Source organism: Eumetopias jubatus, unplaced genomic scaffold, assembly GCF_037043125.1.
Source record: "Eumetopias jubatus isolate StellerSeaLion01/CBP00866 unplaced genomic scaffold, mEumJub1_p1.0 scaffold_4, whole genome shotgun sequence".
Taxonomy (NCBI): domain Eukaryota; kingdom Metazoa; phylum Chordata; class Mammalia; order Carnivora; family Otariidae; genus Eumetopias; species Eumetopias jubatus.
In genome coordinates, this window is record NW_028274810.1 from 61,044,693 (window position 1) to 61,059,707 (window position 15,015).

At 41.7% G+C, this 15,015-nt stretch overlaps 1 protein-coding gene across 3 annotated transcripts in view; it reads left to right on the top strand.

The window, feature by feature from the left end:
- Positions 1 to 307: 307 nt before the first annotated feature.
- The window catches only part of DAB1 (DAB adaptor protein 1), a 275,026-nt gene continuing 260,318 nt past the window's right edge, over positions 308 to 15,015 (top strand). For all 3 annotated transcript variants that reach the window (XM_088022979.1, XM_028106930.2, XM_028106929.2), the window contains exon 1: positions 308 to 374. In XM_088022979.1, the coding sequence (XP_087879105.1) occupies positions 308 to 374 (67 nt within the window). The remainder of the gene's footprint in view (positions 375 to 15,015) is intronic.

Below are 15,015 nucleotides of genomic sequence, written 5' to 3' on the forward strand. Positions count from 1 at the left end.
CTTTGCTACAAACCCTGTCAGTGGCTTGATGACATCGAGTGAGCAGTTTGTGCATGGAGACCAAGATTTTCCTGGTGTATGTTTGGCAGTTTATTTCCCCAACCCCCGACTAATTTCTGTTTAACCTCAAAAGGGTGATGATTCTGAACGTTCTCTTGGCTTGATTCGCAGTGCTCGGAAGGAGTGAATGAGATGTGCAGCTCGGAGCATTGTTTCTGAAGGGAGGAGTCATTCTCTTGGAGAGGAGTCCTCCATGAGCCTGGCCGAGGCCCGGGATCTGTGTGAAGTGGACTAAGGATTTAGTAGGATGTCAACTGAGACAGAACTTCAAGTAGCTGTGAAAACCAGCGCCAAGAAAGACTCCAGAAAGAAAGGTAGGGCTGATTTGTTCCTTTCTTACTGGCTTTTTATCTGTGTGGTGTTTTATCTCTGGAATGATGTATAGCATTATCTTTGTGATGGCATATATTTTTTAAAGGGCACCAGTATTATTTGCTGTTTTCTGTACTCATGGTATATTTAATGGCTCTCCATTATGCTTTGGGTAAAATCCAAAATTATTTTCATAATGTATAAAACCCTTCCTGGTATGCCTTCTACCCATCCCTCCAGCAAGCAACGTCTCTGCCTAATCTCCTGCCTCCTTATCCAATCCTATTTCCCCTCCAGGCATTCTGTCTCTTGTGGTTCACTTTTGCAGGTATCCAAAGTTCTCAAATTCCAGCAGCACCAGAATGACCTGGAAGGCTTGTTAAAACACAGATTGTTGGGTCTCATCCCCAGAATTTTCGGGTTTGGTAGGTCTGGGGTAGGGCCCAAGCCTACATTTAGAACAAATTCCCCGATGGTACTGGTACTATTATTTCCGAGTCCAGACTTTGAGAACCACTGGACAATAATCTTGCCCGAAATCCTTTGTCACTCTCCACTTTTTCCTAGACTGGCTTCCACTCAATCTCTAGGTTAGTCCTTTCCTAACCCACACTGGGTTAGTTGTTTTTGTTGGTTTTGCTACGGTAGGGCTTTGTTAGAATCTCACTTTATTAAAAATTTCCTGTGTTTTTGTTTGTTGGCTGGACTATGCATTCCTGCAGAGCTGGACCTCTCGTTCATCTTTTAACTCCAACACTTGGAACGTGCTTGATGCAGAGGAAGCACGTAAATATCTGTTAATGAGGACTGGCATGCATAGTATGATAATAAAATAATTCTCTCACTCTCTGTGTTTTCTTGAGAATTGGGTCCCATGGCTTTATTGACCGTACCTTTCAGGATGTTTGTCTCCCGGTGGCAATTAGGTGTAAGCAACTTCGTGCTGTGTGTTGTCTTTCTCTCCTCCGTCTTCTGAGCCGCATGGAGGAGGATTAATAGACTTCTCTTTCAGGTCTTGAAATCTGTCAATATGGACTTCCAAACCGGGATGCACTTAGCTGCTTTGTATAGGCAGTGATTTGTTTGAGACACTGCTGTGTCTGCCCAGTCATGTTTCGTGATGGCATTTGTTTGACACTCTATAGGAAGCAAGGGACATAAATGTAATACACATGCAGCTTGCAGACAGCCAAAACCTCAGCAAGGATGGTAAATTTTGCGTTGGATGTTTATTTGAAACACAAATATTTTGGAAGTAGTCTAGTTCATTTCCTAAAACGTAATGTAAACCTTGTATTTTATGCATCATGGTCTAAGAATAATAGAAGGAAAGCAAGTCAGTGAGAGGACAGGTCTTGGGAGAACTGCTACATGGGGGAAAAAAAAGATTGCAGAGCATGATAATGTACCAGAATTCAAATGCTTTTTCACTGAAAAATGACAAGTTATATTTTTGCTTCAAATTTAACCTTTCCACCAAACTTGTGCTCTTGAATGCTTAATGCATTAAAAATTGTATCTTACTGAATATCTTTTCATTCTTAAATTGAACATGCAAAACCAGGAGCATTCTTAAAATGAGGATTCAGGTTTTCAGAACATTGGCTTAGTTGAAGATTTGGAATGGGAGCATGAAGGTGACCTTTTTAGAACCTCCTCATCTTCATGTCTTACAACACTCTAAAATCAGCATAATACATATTCCAGGAATATCTGCTTGCAAGTGGCCAATACCATGCATGGAGTCTGGGCAGGCAGACCTGGATTCAAATTCTAGCTATGCCACTTCCTAACCATGTGACCTTGGAATGTTACTTAACCTCTCTGAGCATCTGTTTTCTCTCCTATAAGTAAGGATATAATATTAAACTTCAGAGGCTTACTTTGAAGAATAATTGAGATAAGGCAGATTAAATACTTAGTATAGTACTTGGCATTTATTAAAGGATCAACAAAGACACTTTTTATAAAAGATTTTATTCATTTGACAGAGAGAGCGAGTGCACAAACAGGGGAGAAGAGGGAGAGGGAGAAGCAGGCTCCCCACTGAGCAGGGAGCCCGACGTGGGGCTCGATCCCAGGACCCTGGGATCGTGACCTGAGCCAAAGGCTGATGCTTAACCAACTGAGCTGCCCAAGCTCCCCAACAAAGAGTCTTTATGTATGTTCTTCCTCTTCCTTTTCTCTTTTTCCTTCCCTTTTCTCCTTATCCTTCTTTCCTTAATTCTTCTCATCTCCTTTCTTCCCTGTCATTTTTCTCCATTTCTCTCCTCTCTCTTTTCTCCGTTTCTCTCCTACCATTTCTGTGCTCTCCTCCTCCTCTTCCTCTTCTTCATTTTCATCATCTTCATCATCATCATTATCCTGTTTTCTCTTATCCCATTCTAGAACCAAGGGGATCTTAGAAAGTGTATAGCTGATTTGTCCCAAAGTAAGATTTTATAATTGTTCTTAGTTATGTAGCAGTGATAAACAACATGCATTCTTGATAGACTTCTCTGGCTCAAGGCACCATGAAAGCACATACATACATTAAAAAAGGGAGAGAATGTGCTCATAACAGGATTAATTTATTTCTTACTCTTCAGTTTTTCCTGTGGAACAATAAGTATTCCATTAAGCAAATGTTGCTGACTGAGCCAAAATAAGTAGAACTTTAAAAGGAAATGTTAACAGTTTATGTATTGACCTTGAATCTTGAATATAATAGCATTACTAAACTTTGTTACTAATTCTTCCAATTCCTCTTTGATTTTTCTATGGAGACAACATATAACCTCATAAGTAGGTTTCTGTTTTCCTTTCTAATCCTTAAGTAATTATTTTTCTTGTCTTATTGCATTGGCTGGATCTGTCAGTACAATATTTAGTGATAGGAGGTATGCTTAACTTGATCTTCAGTTAATGGAAATGCTTCTAAGTTTCCTGTGTGATCTTTAAAGTTTACTAGAGATTTTTTTTATAATTTCTTCTTCACTTATCATTGTCTAGGAAGTATTTTTTTATTAAATTCTGAGTTTGCATGTTGAATTTTATCATATGCTTTTTTATATTAATTTCAGTGATTATACGTATTTTTCCTCTCAATTTATATTGTGGTGGATTTTACTGATAGATTTTTCTAATCTTCATTTCTGAAGTAACTACTACTCGTTCATGATGTATCATTTTCTATATATGGATTTGATTTTTTGATATTTTACTTAGGATTTTGATATCTATATTCATCAGCATGATTGGCATATAAATTTCTTTTCTTGAACAATCTTTGTGTCTGGTATTAGTTAAAGTTTATAATTTCATACAGTGATTTTTGGTGCTAAAGAAATACTGAATGATAGTTAAGCCCCTTTCTGAAAAAATTATATTCTTTTTTTAGTAATTTTATTTGACTTTTTAGAAGGTATATACTCTTATTATACTGAGAATTAAAAGAGACAAAGTAAGCATGCCTAATCCCATTAATCAAAATTAACTGCTATTAACATTCTAAGTGAATTCCTTCTGGACTGACTTTTCAGGATATGTGTTTGAGATCATACTAATTCATAGTTTCATATGCTGCTTTGTTATTTGACATTAGATCATAAGTACATTTCTCATATTATTATATGATATTACAGACTAGAAGGGTTTTGGGGGGGGCGGGGTTTGCTCCTTTGGCAAGAGTTAGATGGTTCCTGGGGAAGATATTTTATTTCCTAAAAAAGAACACCTGACAATATGGGTCATCTGTCAAGAGCGAGAGTGGCATAAAGTTTAAGAGGCCCTTTAGAATTTCTCACAAACCTATCACCCTGGTTCTTTAACCCAGGCTTTTGAAAGGAAGTCACATAGTTTCAAATACAAGTCACACAGGGGCATATTTCACCATAAAGTGCGTTTCTCGACAGGCCATGTAAGAGACGTAACTGGAGTATTCACAATTCAAATAAGGAAAGCTTGAAAGTGCTAAGAAATAAAGTTGTTTTCTTCATTTCATTTTTATTGGATTGTGTCACTACACATGCAGCTTGTCAAATGGTGCCTATTCCAGGAGTGGAATTTGATGGAGGATGGGAATGTAGATTTTCAGGTTCGTTACCTGCCATCAAAGGAGAAGAGCTGACACGATGCTTATTTATAAAACGGGCACTAGGCCACCCAGTAGAAGACTGTGGGAGAGGAACGGGTCCCAGGATGAGCAGGTGCAGACGTTTCTGGGTGTTGTGCCTGGGGTTCCTCAGTCAGCGCCACCTGGTAGCTGAGTGTGGTAGAAAGAGCACTCACTTTGGAACCAGACCTGGTTTTATTTTTTATTTTTTTTAAATATTTTATTTATTTATTTGACAGAGAGAGAGCACACGTAGGCAGAGAGGTAGGCAGAGGGAGAGGGAGAAGCAGACTCTCCACTGAGCAGGGAGCCCGACGTGGGACTCCATCCCAGGACCCTGGGATCATGACCTGAACCAAAGGCAGCTGCTTAACTGACTGAGCCACCCAGGCACCCCTGGAACTAGTTTTAAATTCTAATTCTTTTCCTTCTCACTGTGTAACCAGAGATGGGTTATTTAGCTTCTTAGAACCCTGTCTCAGTGAGTATGTGTGTGCGTGCATGCAAATAATACCAGAAGGGCGAGGGAAGAATCATGGGTGAAGGTCCAGCGTGGGAGCCACGACATGGCAGCTCCTGGTTAGTGTTAGCTTTTCTGCCCTTTTCCTTCTGAGATCACAGTACAGCACTGTCTCCTGATCTTCTAGAAACACCTGCAAATAAACTTACTCACTTTCCAGATATTAGAGTTATGTCCAAGGATCATTAGTTAGCAAAATAATAACAACAACAAAATGCTACCTTATTTCCTACCTGAAAGATTTGGCCGTGTGAATCAAAGCCCTGATGGGTTTAGAAGTTGGTGGTCATATGACAGACGTCTTAGCTTTGGAGCCCCATCAAGCTGAATTTGAACCCTGGCTGTGTGCCTCAGTAGCTGTGTGAACTATTGGGAGGTTTCTTTTTTTCCTTCTTTTTTTTTTTTAATCTCTTTATCTTTTAAAGATTTTATTTATTTATTTGTGAGAGAGAGAGCACAAGCAGGGGGAACGGCAGGCAGAGGAAGAAGCAGGCTCCCCACTGAGCAAGGAGCCTGATGCGGGACTTGATCCAAGGACCCTGGGATCATGACCTGAGCCGAAGGCGGACGCTTAACCGATTGAGCCACCCAGGCGTCCCTATTGGGAGGTTTCTTAAAAATTCTGGTTAATTTTGGTTAAGGAATGGTTTCAGTAATGCCATATTCAGGGTCCTAATCCCTCAACTGGTCAGGTAGCCCTGGAAAATATCCTGTTGACACTGGCTTACCACTAAGGAGCTGGTAAAGGGCTATCACATTCATTATCTGATTGGATCCTTGGGACTGGGGTGATAAATATAAAAAAATTCTTTGTATCAGGCCTGTGGTGCAGAGCTGCTATCTCTCTGCCTTCACCTACTGCTCTTGTCCTGCAGGGAGGCCGCCCACTGTCTGTCAAGACCCTGGCCCTGGGCTCGAACCTCAGGCCTGCCGCTCCGGGTCTGTCCACTCCCTCAGGACACTTCCACTTTTCCAGCTTCCGTTTCCTCAGGCACCAAACAGAGACGGAAATTATATCTGTGTGACCCAATCTGAAACCTAGATGAAGCATTAATTCGTGAATGAGGTCTTTTGTCCATAAGGATTTCTCCAGTCCCGGTTGTGAGCCCTGCCAGCACTCAGTGTTCTGTGGGCAGAGAGAAGTATTTGGAAAAGAGACCCTGACTGCAGGCAGTTCATGTAGTTGAAGAATTTCTGCCTCCAGAGGCCCTTCTGATTTTTATAGGTCTCATCCTAACTTTTAAAGACCTGTTTTTCTCTACTTTGCTGCTTTTATTCATTCTCAGCCTATTGCTACTCAAAAGTTAATGTTTTATTTTTACCCCAAATTCATATTTGTTACTTAAAATATGTCATGCTCCTCATAATAAAGAAAATTCTTAGACTCTTTTCACAGCTTTCCTGACTAAAAGCAATTGAGTTTTCATCTTAATAAACACAAGTAGCATAATACTCTAAAAGAAACTTGAGTAAGTTCTCTAGAAATGGAAAAACAGAAAAGGTTATAAGGAATTGGCATTTGGGGGCTAGTTAGAGCCTCTTGCTCACAGATGAGCTCTCAAAAGAAGGACTTGCTGATGGTCACTCATTTGGGCAGTGGCAGAGTCAGGGCTGGAGGCCAGGAACGGCTCCCATGGCTGGTGGTTCTCCAGTTCATCAGGCTGCAAACAACTTACCTTCTTGGGATTGACCTCTTGGCGTGTTTCTTCCCTCTTGTTTACATTGAAGACTCCTGAAAGAGGTCATGCTTTAGAAGTAGATGAACTTAAGTTTGATTTAAGACTTAGCACAATTTCTGCTTGTGTATCTCAGGCTAGCTACTTTACCTTTCCGAGCCTCAGCTTCTCCATCTGTAAAATAGGGACAGTAGCACCTATCTCGGAGTGTTGTAATGAGGATTATGTGAGTGAATAACATGCAACACCCAACACAATTCAATTCTCTGTTCATAGACTCAGGATGAGGAAACTTTCCCTTTCCCTCCAGTGCCCCAGCTCCCCGGCCAGCCCTGAGAGGCAGCACCTCTCCTAGTGCTGTAGGACGAGAGAAAAGTAGAAGGCACCCTTTTCTCCAGAGGCACATGGGGGGAATCACTGAGAAGAAGGAACTGGTTCATCTTCAAATGGATGCTTGTTTCAATAATAATGGGGAAGGTGAACAGGAAATACAAAGGAGAATGGACCATGCTGTTAAGCTATAAATATTTATTAATAGCCATCATTTGTATTGTGCTTCCTGCGTGCAAACCATTTTAGATAAATTGTCCTTGATGAGCCCAAATCTTACATCACCCTATGGAACATGTAAGAAAATAATGTTCAGAGAGGTCAAGAGACTTGCCCTGGGTCACGTGGTTTGTCTGCATACGCTGGAAAGTACTAGGTCTGGCAGACATTAATGTCTTTGTGGTCTTCCCTGAAAGCATGCTCTGGGTTTGCCCTGTGCCTTGATGGTGGAGGGCTGGCGGGTTCGAAAAAATTACAGGAGCTACACTCCTTTTATTGGCGGAGGAGGCACGGAAAGAGATGAGGCACATTGTGTAAATTTATGGCACGATTCTGCCTTGGCAGGGTTTTGGATCTTTGTGTGCTAACTGTTCTTTCCTGACTCTGTGATTTGCAGACTTTGGGAATTCAAAATCAAGGATTTAATTATATGATGACATCAATTTCTCTGAGGTTGATCCATAAAGCTCTGGGGCTGAAGGGCTTGGGAGGGAGGGAATACTGTTTTGGGTCAAGAAGTCTAGTCCTTTATGGTAGGACTGGCTGTCATATGGTATGATGTGTGAGGGACTTCTGTACTCTCTTTGATCACATGGTCTTGAATTTATTACAGGACACATCACTCATTGCGGTCATTCCCTGAAGACAAACCCATTCCAGGTTTCATTGGTGGCTTAGTTCTGGGCCTCATTTTAACTGGTTCCTTTATAAGAAGTCAGGCTTTCTTCAAGCCCTCCTTCACAGCACTTTCTTCTTTGGATGTATTGTATAACCACAGCAGCATGCCAAAGAGGATAACACCCCAAGAAAGCCCTCTGAGATTTGGTCCCTGTGTCTTTGTCTTTTGGTCTCCTCTTACCCTGAGCCACACTGAGCTTCAGTTCCCAGAACTCACCTCTGTGACATCTGTGCGTCGGCTCCTTCTACCTGGGGTCATCCTTCTCACCCTGTCTATTCACTTGGCCAAATCCTGGCCATCCTTCAATACCCAACAACCATTTGTCTGAGCCACCATCCTTGCCATTTTGAGTTTTGTAACATTCTCAGTTAATTAATCACAGACTATCAGCCCCTGTGACCTCCTAAATGCCTCCTAAAGCTGTTCATGCTCTCTCTCCTCACTGCTCCTCTCCCAAGTACAGTCCGGGCTGCCTTCCTCTGCCATCTGGATTGTTCTCACACCCTCCTAAGTGGTTTTCAGGTTTTCAGTCTTTTCCATCTCCAAGCTCTTCTGGACACTTGGAGATCTGATCAAGTCTCCCCTCTGCTTCAGACCCTTCAGGGAGCGGCTCCGACCGCCCCCAAGGTAACGTCCACGCTGCTTCTCGTGGTGTTAGAGAGGCCCCGCCTGGTCTGACGCCTCCTTATCTTTCCAGTCACATCTCTCCACGCTGTTCTGCAGTGACAGTCCATTCCGTGGCACAACTGAATTAATTTCAGTTCCCTGATCATACCAGGCAATCATTCACATTTGGAGTTTGGCAAATCCTGTTTCTTCTCCCAAGAATATGTTTTCTTTTATTTCTTTTCAGTGTTAGCTCCACTTATCCTTTAGTTTCAATTTCGATATTACTGTCTGCAGAAATGCTTTGGTGCCCCATTGCAGCCCACCCACATGACCCGCAGCTGCGGGTCATGACTGTTTTGTGTGCTCTTAAACATCTCATTTTGCTCATCATAATATATTTTTAGTTATCTTTTTGTTCCTCTTTATCACTAATTATGTTGGGAGTCCTGTGACGGCAGGAACCGTGTCTGTCTTGTTAACCACTTCACTTCTACCACTGAGCACAGTGTTGAAAGATGTAGGTATGCAGCAATGTTGGGTGAATGAATAAATGAGTGAATGAATGAATTTATGACTAAGAAAAGCCTCATTCAGGTGGATTTGTGAAGGGTTCCGTAGCACCCTGTACGTACTCAAATCATCACGCTTACCATGTTTCTCCTATCATTTTTGGCTTATTTTTCTGTCTCTACTGTTAGCCATGAGTTCCTAGCACAGCGCTCAGAACATGGTAGGTACTCAGTAAGTGTTTGTTGAATTGATTATCGTAAAGTGTGGGGGAGAATGATTTGCACAAGGAGAAAGAAAATTACAAAACACAAACATCTCCCCTAAATGCTGGCTCTTGAGATTCTTATTATGTCACTTTGAAAATTCCTACCATTCTGTGAACTCCTCCTTTTGTGATGTGTGTCCAATCACGTCTGGTGCCGTAATTTAGCGTGATGTGGGCCATATTGGTAGTAAAGCTATAAGATTTGCCATATTAGTTCATCCCACTGCTTCATTAAGCTCAGTGTGCTGCCTGTGGCAGTGGCTGGGCTTGAATTTTGATGTTGGGAAGAACAAAGCCCTTTACATTATCCCTCCAAGTCCTGTGAGTCAGGTAAGTGTACACGCCTTTGTAGGGCTGGAGAGCCTTCATCTTTGCAGATAATCAGCAAGTGCCCCAGAGCATGGGGTTTTATTATCCGTGTGGTTTGCTGAGTGAGCAGATGATGTGCCAAGGTGTGCTGGGATTTCAGCAACCCCCTCTTTGCAACAAAGTCTCTAGGATGGTCAGAGTGTATATGTTGAAAGACCGAGCAATTCTACACAGTCCATCAAGAGAGTACATGTAGATAAAAGGCAGAGGAGAGGGTGTGCTAGAGGTGAAATGTCTCATTTCAGCTTGAAAACAACCTTTGGACAAGTGTTCCCATTTTATAGGAGAGGCAACTGAGACTCAGACAGAGGGCTTGCCTGAAGGCCACACAACTAGGAAGTAAAGGGACCCATTTGCAGCTAGATCTCTCTGGTCCCAGAACCTGTCTACATGCTTCACACTAGACTGAGCTGCTCCCTCCTGAATGGTGTGTCTTCTTACCAAATACCAAGTAAGGCTTACACTGAAAGACATCTTCCTACAGATTCCAGCAGAAACATTCTTAGGTTGCCATGGCCATAGCGAGAGGAAAGAATGATGGCAGAATATGTGGTACAGTAAGAAAGGGATTGGAGAGGCAGAGGAAGCTCTAGATCTTCACTCCCCTTCTCTGGCAGGCGGGAGGTTGCCATACACAAGGGTTCCAGGTGATTGACTAGGAAACATTTCCCTTTCTAAAGAGAATTCCAGTTATTCTATGTTTTCCAGATATAAAAAGGTAAAGACTAGGTGAACTTGAAGGACTTTGTGTGCATTCATGAGAATGCACGTCTAGCTCATAATTTGGAATAAGCACTCCAATTTTGCATCGATGAGTATTCACGTTAGCCCATTTCACTTTCAGTTCCCCACGTCAGAAATACTCATGAGAATGCTGGTGAGGAAAGTAGGGTGAGGAAGGTAGCCACTGTCCATCTGTAGTTATAAAGTGTCAAGCAATGTATTTAAACCCTTACATGTATTTTCTCCTGAACAAGTCTTTGAGGGAGCTCCTCTTTTTAAAATCCCAAATTTACGGGGCGCCTGGGTGGCTTAGTTGGTTAAGCGACTGCCTTTGGCTCAGGTCATGATCCCACAGTCCTGGGATCAAGTCCCACATCGGGTTCCCGGCTCAGCGGGGAGCCTGCTTCTCCCTCTGACCCTCTCCCCTCTCATGCTGTTTTTCTCTATCTCTCTCTCTCAAATAAATAAATAAAATCTTTAAAAATAAAATAAAATAAAATCCCAAATTTACGGATGAGGAAGTGGAAATTAAGGAGGCAGGACAGAGGTCATGCCATCACTCCAAAACTTATGCTCTGAACAGCCCTGCATTTCTGCCTCATTCATGCATTCAGCAGGTATCACAGGTGCCTTATTTGCACGCGGACCTTCTGAACACATTGACCTGCTTGGCCCTCCCTGAAGCTGCATGAGTTTTCTCCAGCTCATTCTCTTCTCTCCACCTGGAAAAAAATCATCCTAATCTCTTAGCTGGCTGTCAGGGCCTCCCTGATCTTCTGAGACCCAGCTCAGAGAGCACTTCCATGAAGTTCTTTCTTAGCATTCTATTCTTCCCGTGGAGTGAAGCCTGCCTTACCCCATGATTCTCAGTATGTTGGGTTTTTACAAAATTTTTCATCCAGAGAAAGCTTTTATGTCTTTCTTCCCTCAACTCGGATTGCACTTACATACCTCTCTTCCTTACTAGATTGTGTTGTGAGTAGAGACGTGATGGCAGGGACTGTGTCTTGAGCATCATTATATCCTCTCAAAGCTGGGATGAGGAGTATTTATCGAAGAGTTGTCTGTGTGGAAGATGGGAAATGACATTAGTTGCACGACTACTAAACGCAAGCAGAGAATACACTGAGAACACAGGAATTGATGAGTTTGATAAAACTCCCATTTTACAGATGAGGAAACATACTCAGGTGAGTTCAGAATATGTTCAAGGTCACCCATCATGTAAATGGAAGAACATGAATTTTTAAACTTAGCTCTAAATGACCCAAAGCATGGGATCTTTCTGCCATATTCACTGTTTCCCAGCAGTGGCCATCAGATAAAACCTCAGTGAAAGCTCAATTCCTGGGGGTCTGTGTCCCATTGTTAAGTGGCAGCAATATTTGCGATTTACTTTTATAAAGAATTTATAGATCATTGTTGTAGATTCACTTCCCTCAGATTGGGGCCTGTCATCACTTGAGTTTTTCAGTTCCCCTGACTGGTGATACCACCCTAGGGAGAACTTGCATTCTGATTGTTAAACCAGAGGCAGGAAAAGCCATGCAGGAACTCTTCACACTAGAAGAAGCCCAGCAGATGATGAATAGCAGAGCTGAATCTTATCATGTATTTCAGGATGATGTACGGGACTGTTGGAAACTGCCTTTGACAAATGTGCACAGGAAGGGGAATTATCTCCAGCAATGAAAAATGTTCTTATTATGTGATCCTAAAAAGGATCAGGACCCCTATCATTGGGAAAATGATCATCCCCGTATCCCTTATTAACAGCGATATGGAAGCATGTGCTAAAGACATTGGACGTTGGGCTGAAGCTGTGATGGATAGCCATGAGTGCTGAATCAGGTTGGACTTAGGAAAGGTAGCTTGATGCTTGATAGCAGGTGGGAAATGTGCAACTCACTAAGGTCACTTTTAGCCCTTGCTTCGTGAGGCTCTGCAAGACTTGTTCCTGCTATCTTAGCCAAGTACCCAGTGGCTTTTGGTCAGGCCAAAAACTATGATTAAAGAGTAGGAGGTATGTGATATACGTTTGTAGGAAATAAAACCATTTCCATAAGGAGGAGAGGACAGGCATTTTAAATATTTAATCTTTCTTTATTTTCACATTTCACATGCATATGTGGAAACCTAGAATCCTAGAGATTCATTAGCCTGCCCAAGGCTAGAAACCAGCAGAGTGCAGATTTGAACCTGAATGGTTTGATTTCAAAGTCTGTATGCTTTGCAGACCATGGTAGCTTTCAATAAATAACCTTCTGGTTGAAGTTCAAAGTAATAGAAATAGAAACAACCGAAGGCATATGTGAAGTGCTCCCTGCAGCCTCTAGCACATGGTAGGTGTTCAAGAAATGCTAGTCTTCCTGCCCTTCCTCCTTCCTTCTTTCCCTCATTCCATTTCTGAGTGTTTTCTAAAACCAGGCAGAGTGTTAGCCACAGAAGATTGTGAACAAGTCCTGGGCTTAGGGAACTTGAGATCTCTCCGAAAGACAGACAACTAAGAAGCAATTATAGTTCATTACAGTAAGTTGAAATCCCAGAGCAGAGATAAGCAGCTATCCAAGGGCTTCCCAGAGGTTGTGCCATTTAAATAAAGATTCCTGGAGTGCAGAGTTATTACTTTTTTCAGTTTGATGGGTGCTTTGTGAAATATCTTCTATTATTATAGACATTGTCTACCCATTAGATTTAAATCCCTAGTGTGAAAAATAAATCCTACCTTGTCCTTTGGTGAAAGGAAGACCAGCAGATCAGAAATCTTTCAGAGGCAGCCACTTGCTCCTCCCCCCACCCCCCGACTTGACTTCTAGAGTAAAAGGACCTTCAAGTTGTACACATATTTTATTCATTTCCTATTACATGTAGGACCAGGCACATAGTATGTGTTCATTAAGCATTTGTAGAACAATAGAGTAGCCTGTATTAGATAGGTAATTCTTTGGCCTTTGGCCTGCATTTTCCTAGAATCAGTAATTTATATTCCATTAGGTTTCCTTTGATGTTTTAAAGTAATGATTACTGTGGCTTCTTCTGCTCTCAAAGTTATAGATTGCAGATAGATTTTTGTGTCATTTGCCAATGGTGGTCGATTTTAATGGCTGCTTCAAGCACTGTGGGGGGGATTCTAAAGTCATACACTGGCTCTGAGCGAGAACAGTCAACATTCAAGCATATTTTCTTTTAATTCTTTTTCTTTTTTCTGCACATGAGTGTGTGCACACAAACATGCAAACAACACGCGCATTCTAGTTTGATCCTACTGGGTATTTAATTCTGCATTACTTCTCCACTAAATCTTATCATCTAAGCTGTTCCCATGTCATTATAAATTGTGCAGTTATCACTTTACAAAAAGTGAGGTGATCTCATTTCCCTTAGCTTTTACTCACAAGCCCTCCTTCCAAACCCTTCTGTCATTGTTGCCTTTTTTTCAATGGTTCATTCCTAAATTTGCCGAATCTCACTTCAGTAGCGGCACACAGAATTGCTTTCAGTGGTTGATGATTCATTTCATCACCTTGGACTGATGCAGATGTTTACCTTCTGCATCTTGTGGCTGGGGGATGATGCTAACTTGTTTCCCCACAGCAAGAAGAAAGGAAGACCTTGGGGTGGGCTCCCCTCTGTGGGCGTGTCCCCAGCGGGGGCCACCACTCCGGGGAAAGCCTTGGAATTCAGATTTGCCAATGGATGCCTCTGAGCACGAGTGATTCTTGCAGTTTGCATCTTTTAACCTCAGCTTTATCAACTTTAATATGTTGTCCTGGCGCCTTGATTTTTTGGTTCATCTGTTTTAATGTGATGAAATGTAAAGACAAAGCTCAGTTTGTCCCCTCACAATGACAGTAGGAGTTTTCAGCTGATAGCCTATCCTCCGTCTGTTAGGGATTCGAATTTTAAGCAGCCAAAAATACATTTTCCTGGTATCTGTCATCAAGTGATTAGTGCAACTATTTAGTTCTGGTCGTCTTTCCTATCTTGGTAGATTTATTTTCTCTTCTTAGAATTCTACTGCCGCCCTCTCTGTCTGGGAGATGTCATTTAAACATTGCTTATTAGGATTCCATTATTTGTCTTTCATATACAGTCAGCTAAATCAAAAAGTCAGGCAGTGTTTTTAAATTGCAAATTTAAATGACAATTTATAGACCAGGTCTACTGGAAATTTTCTGTCCTTGGCATCCATTACTGCTTGTGTGTATATAGTTTTACGCTCACTCTCTTTCTTTCTCTTTTTATCTTCTTGAGAGCACAGCACACATATCCATCAGAAGGATCAGAACTACTTGCAATCTAACACAAAATGCAATAAAGATCTTGAAAGGAAATGAACACAAACACCCTATCCCAGACCTTGCTTAGATACTTATTCTTCTCCTCCCCCTTCCCCCTACCCCTGCCTCTTAAAGAGGAAACTTGCATTAGTCACTTTTTAAAAAAGTATCGAAGTACCTGGTTTAGTTTCAAATAAAATAAACAGTCGGAAAAATGCCAAATATTGTTACCTCAATTAATTTGCATGATAAACCAATGATAATGAAACTATTATTAGGAATGGTGTCATAGCTGATATTTACTAAGCACTTACTATGTACCAGGCACTGTTCTGTGTGTTTCATTTGCCATAACTCATTTAAGATAGTA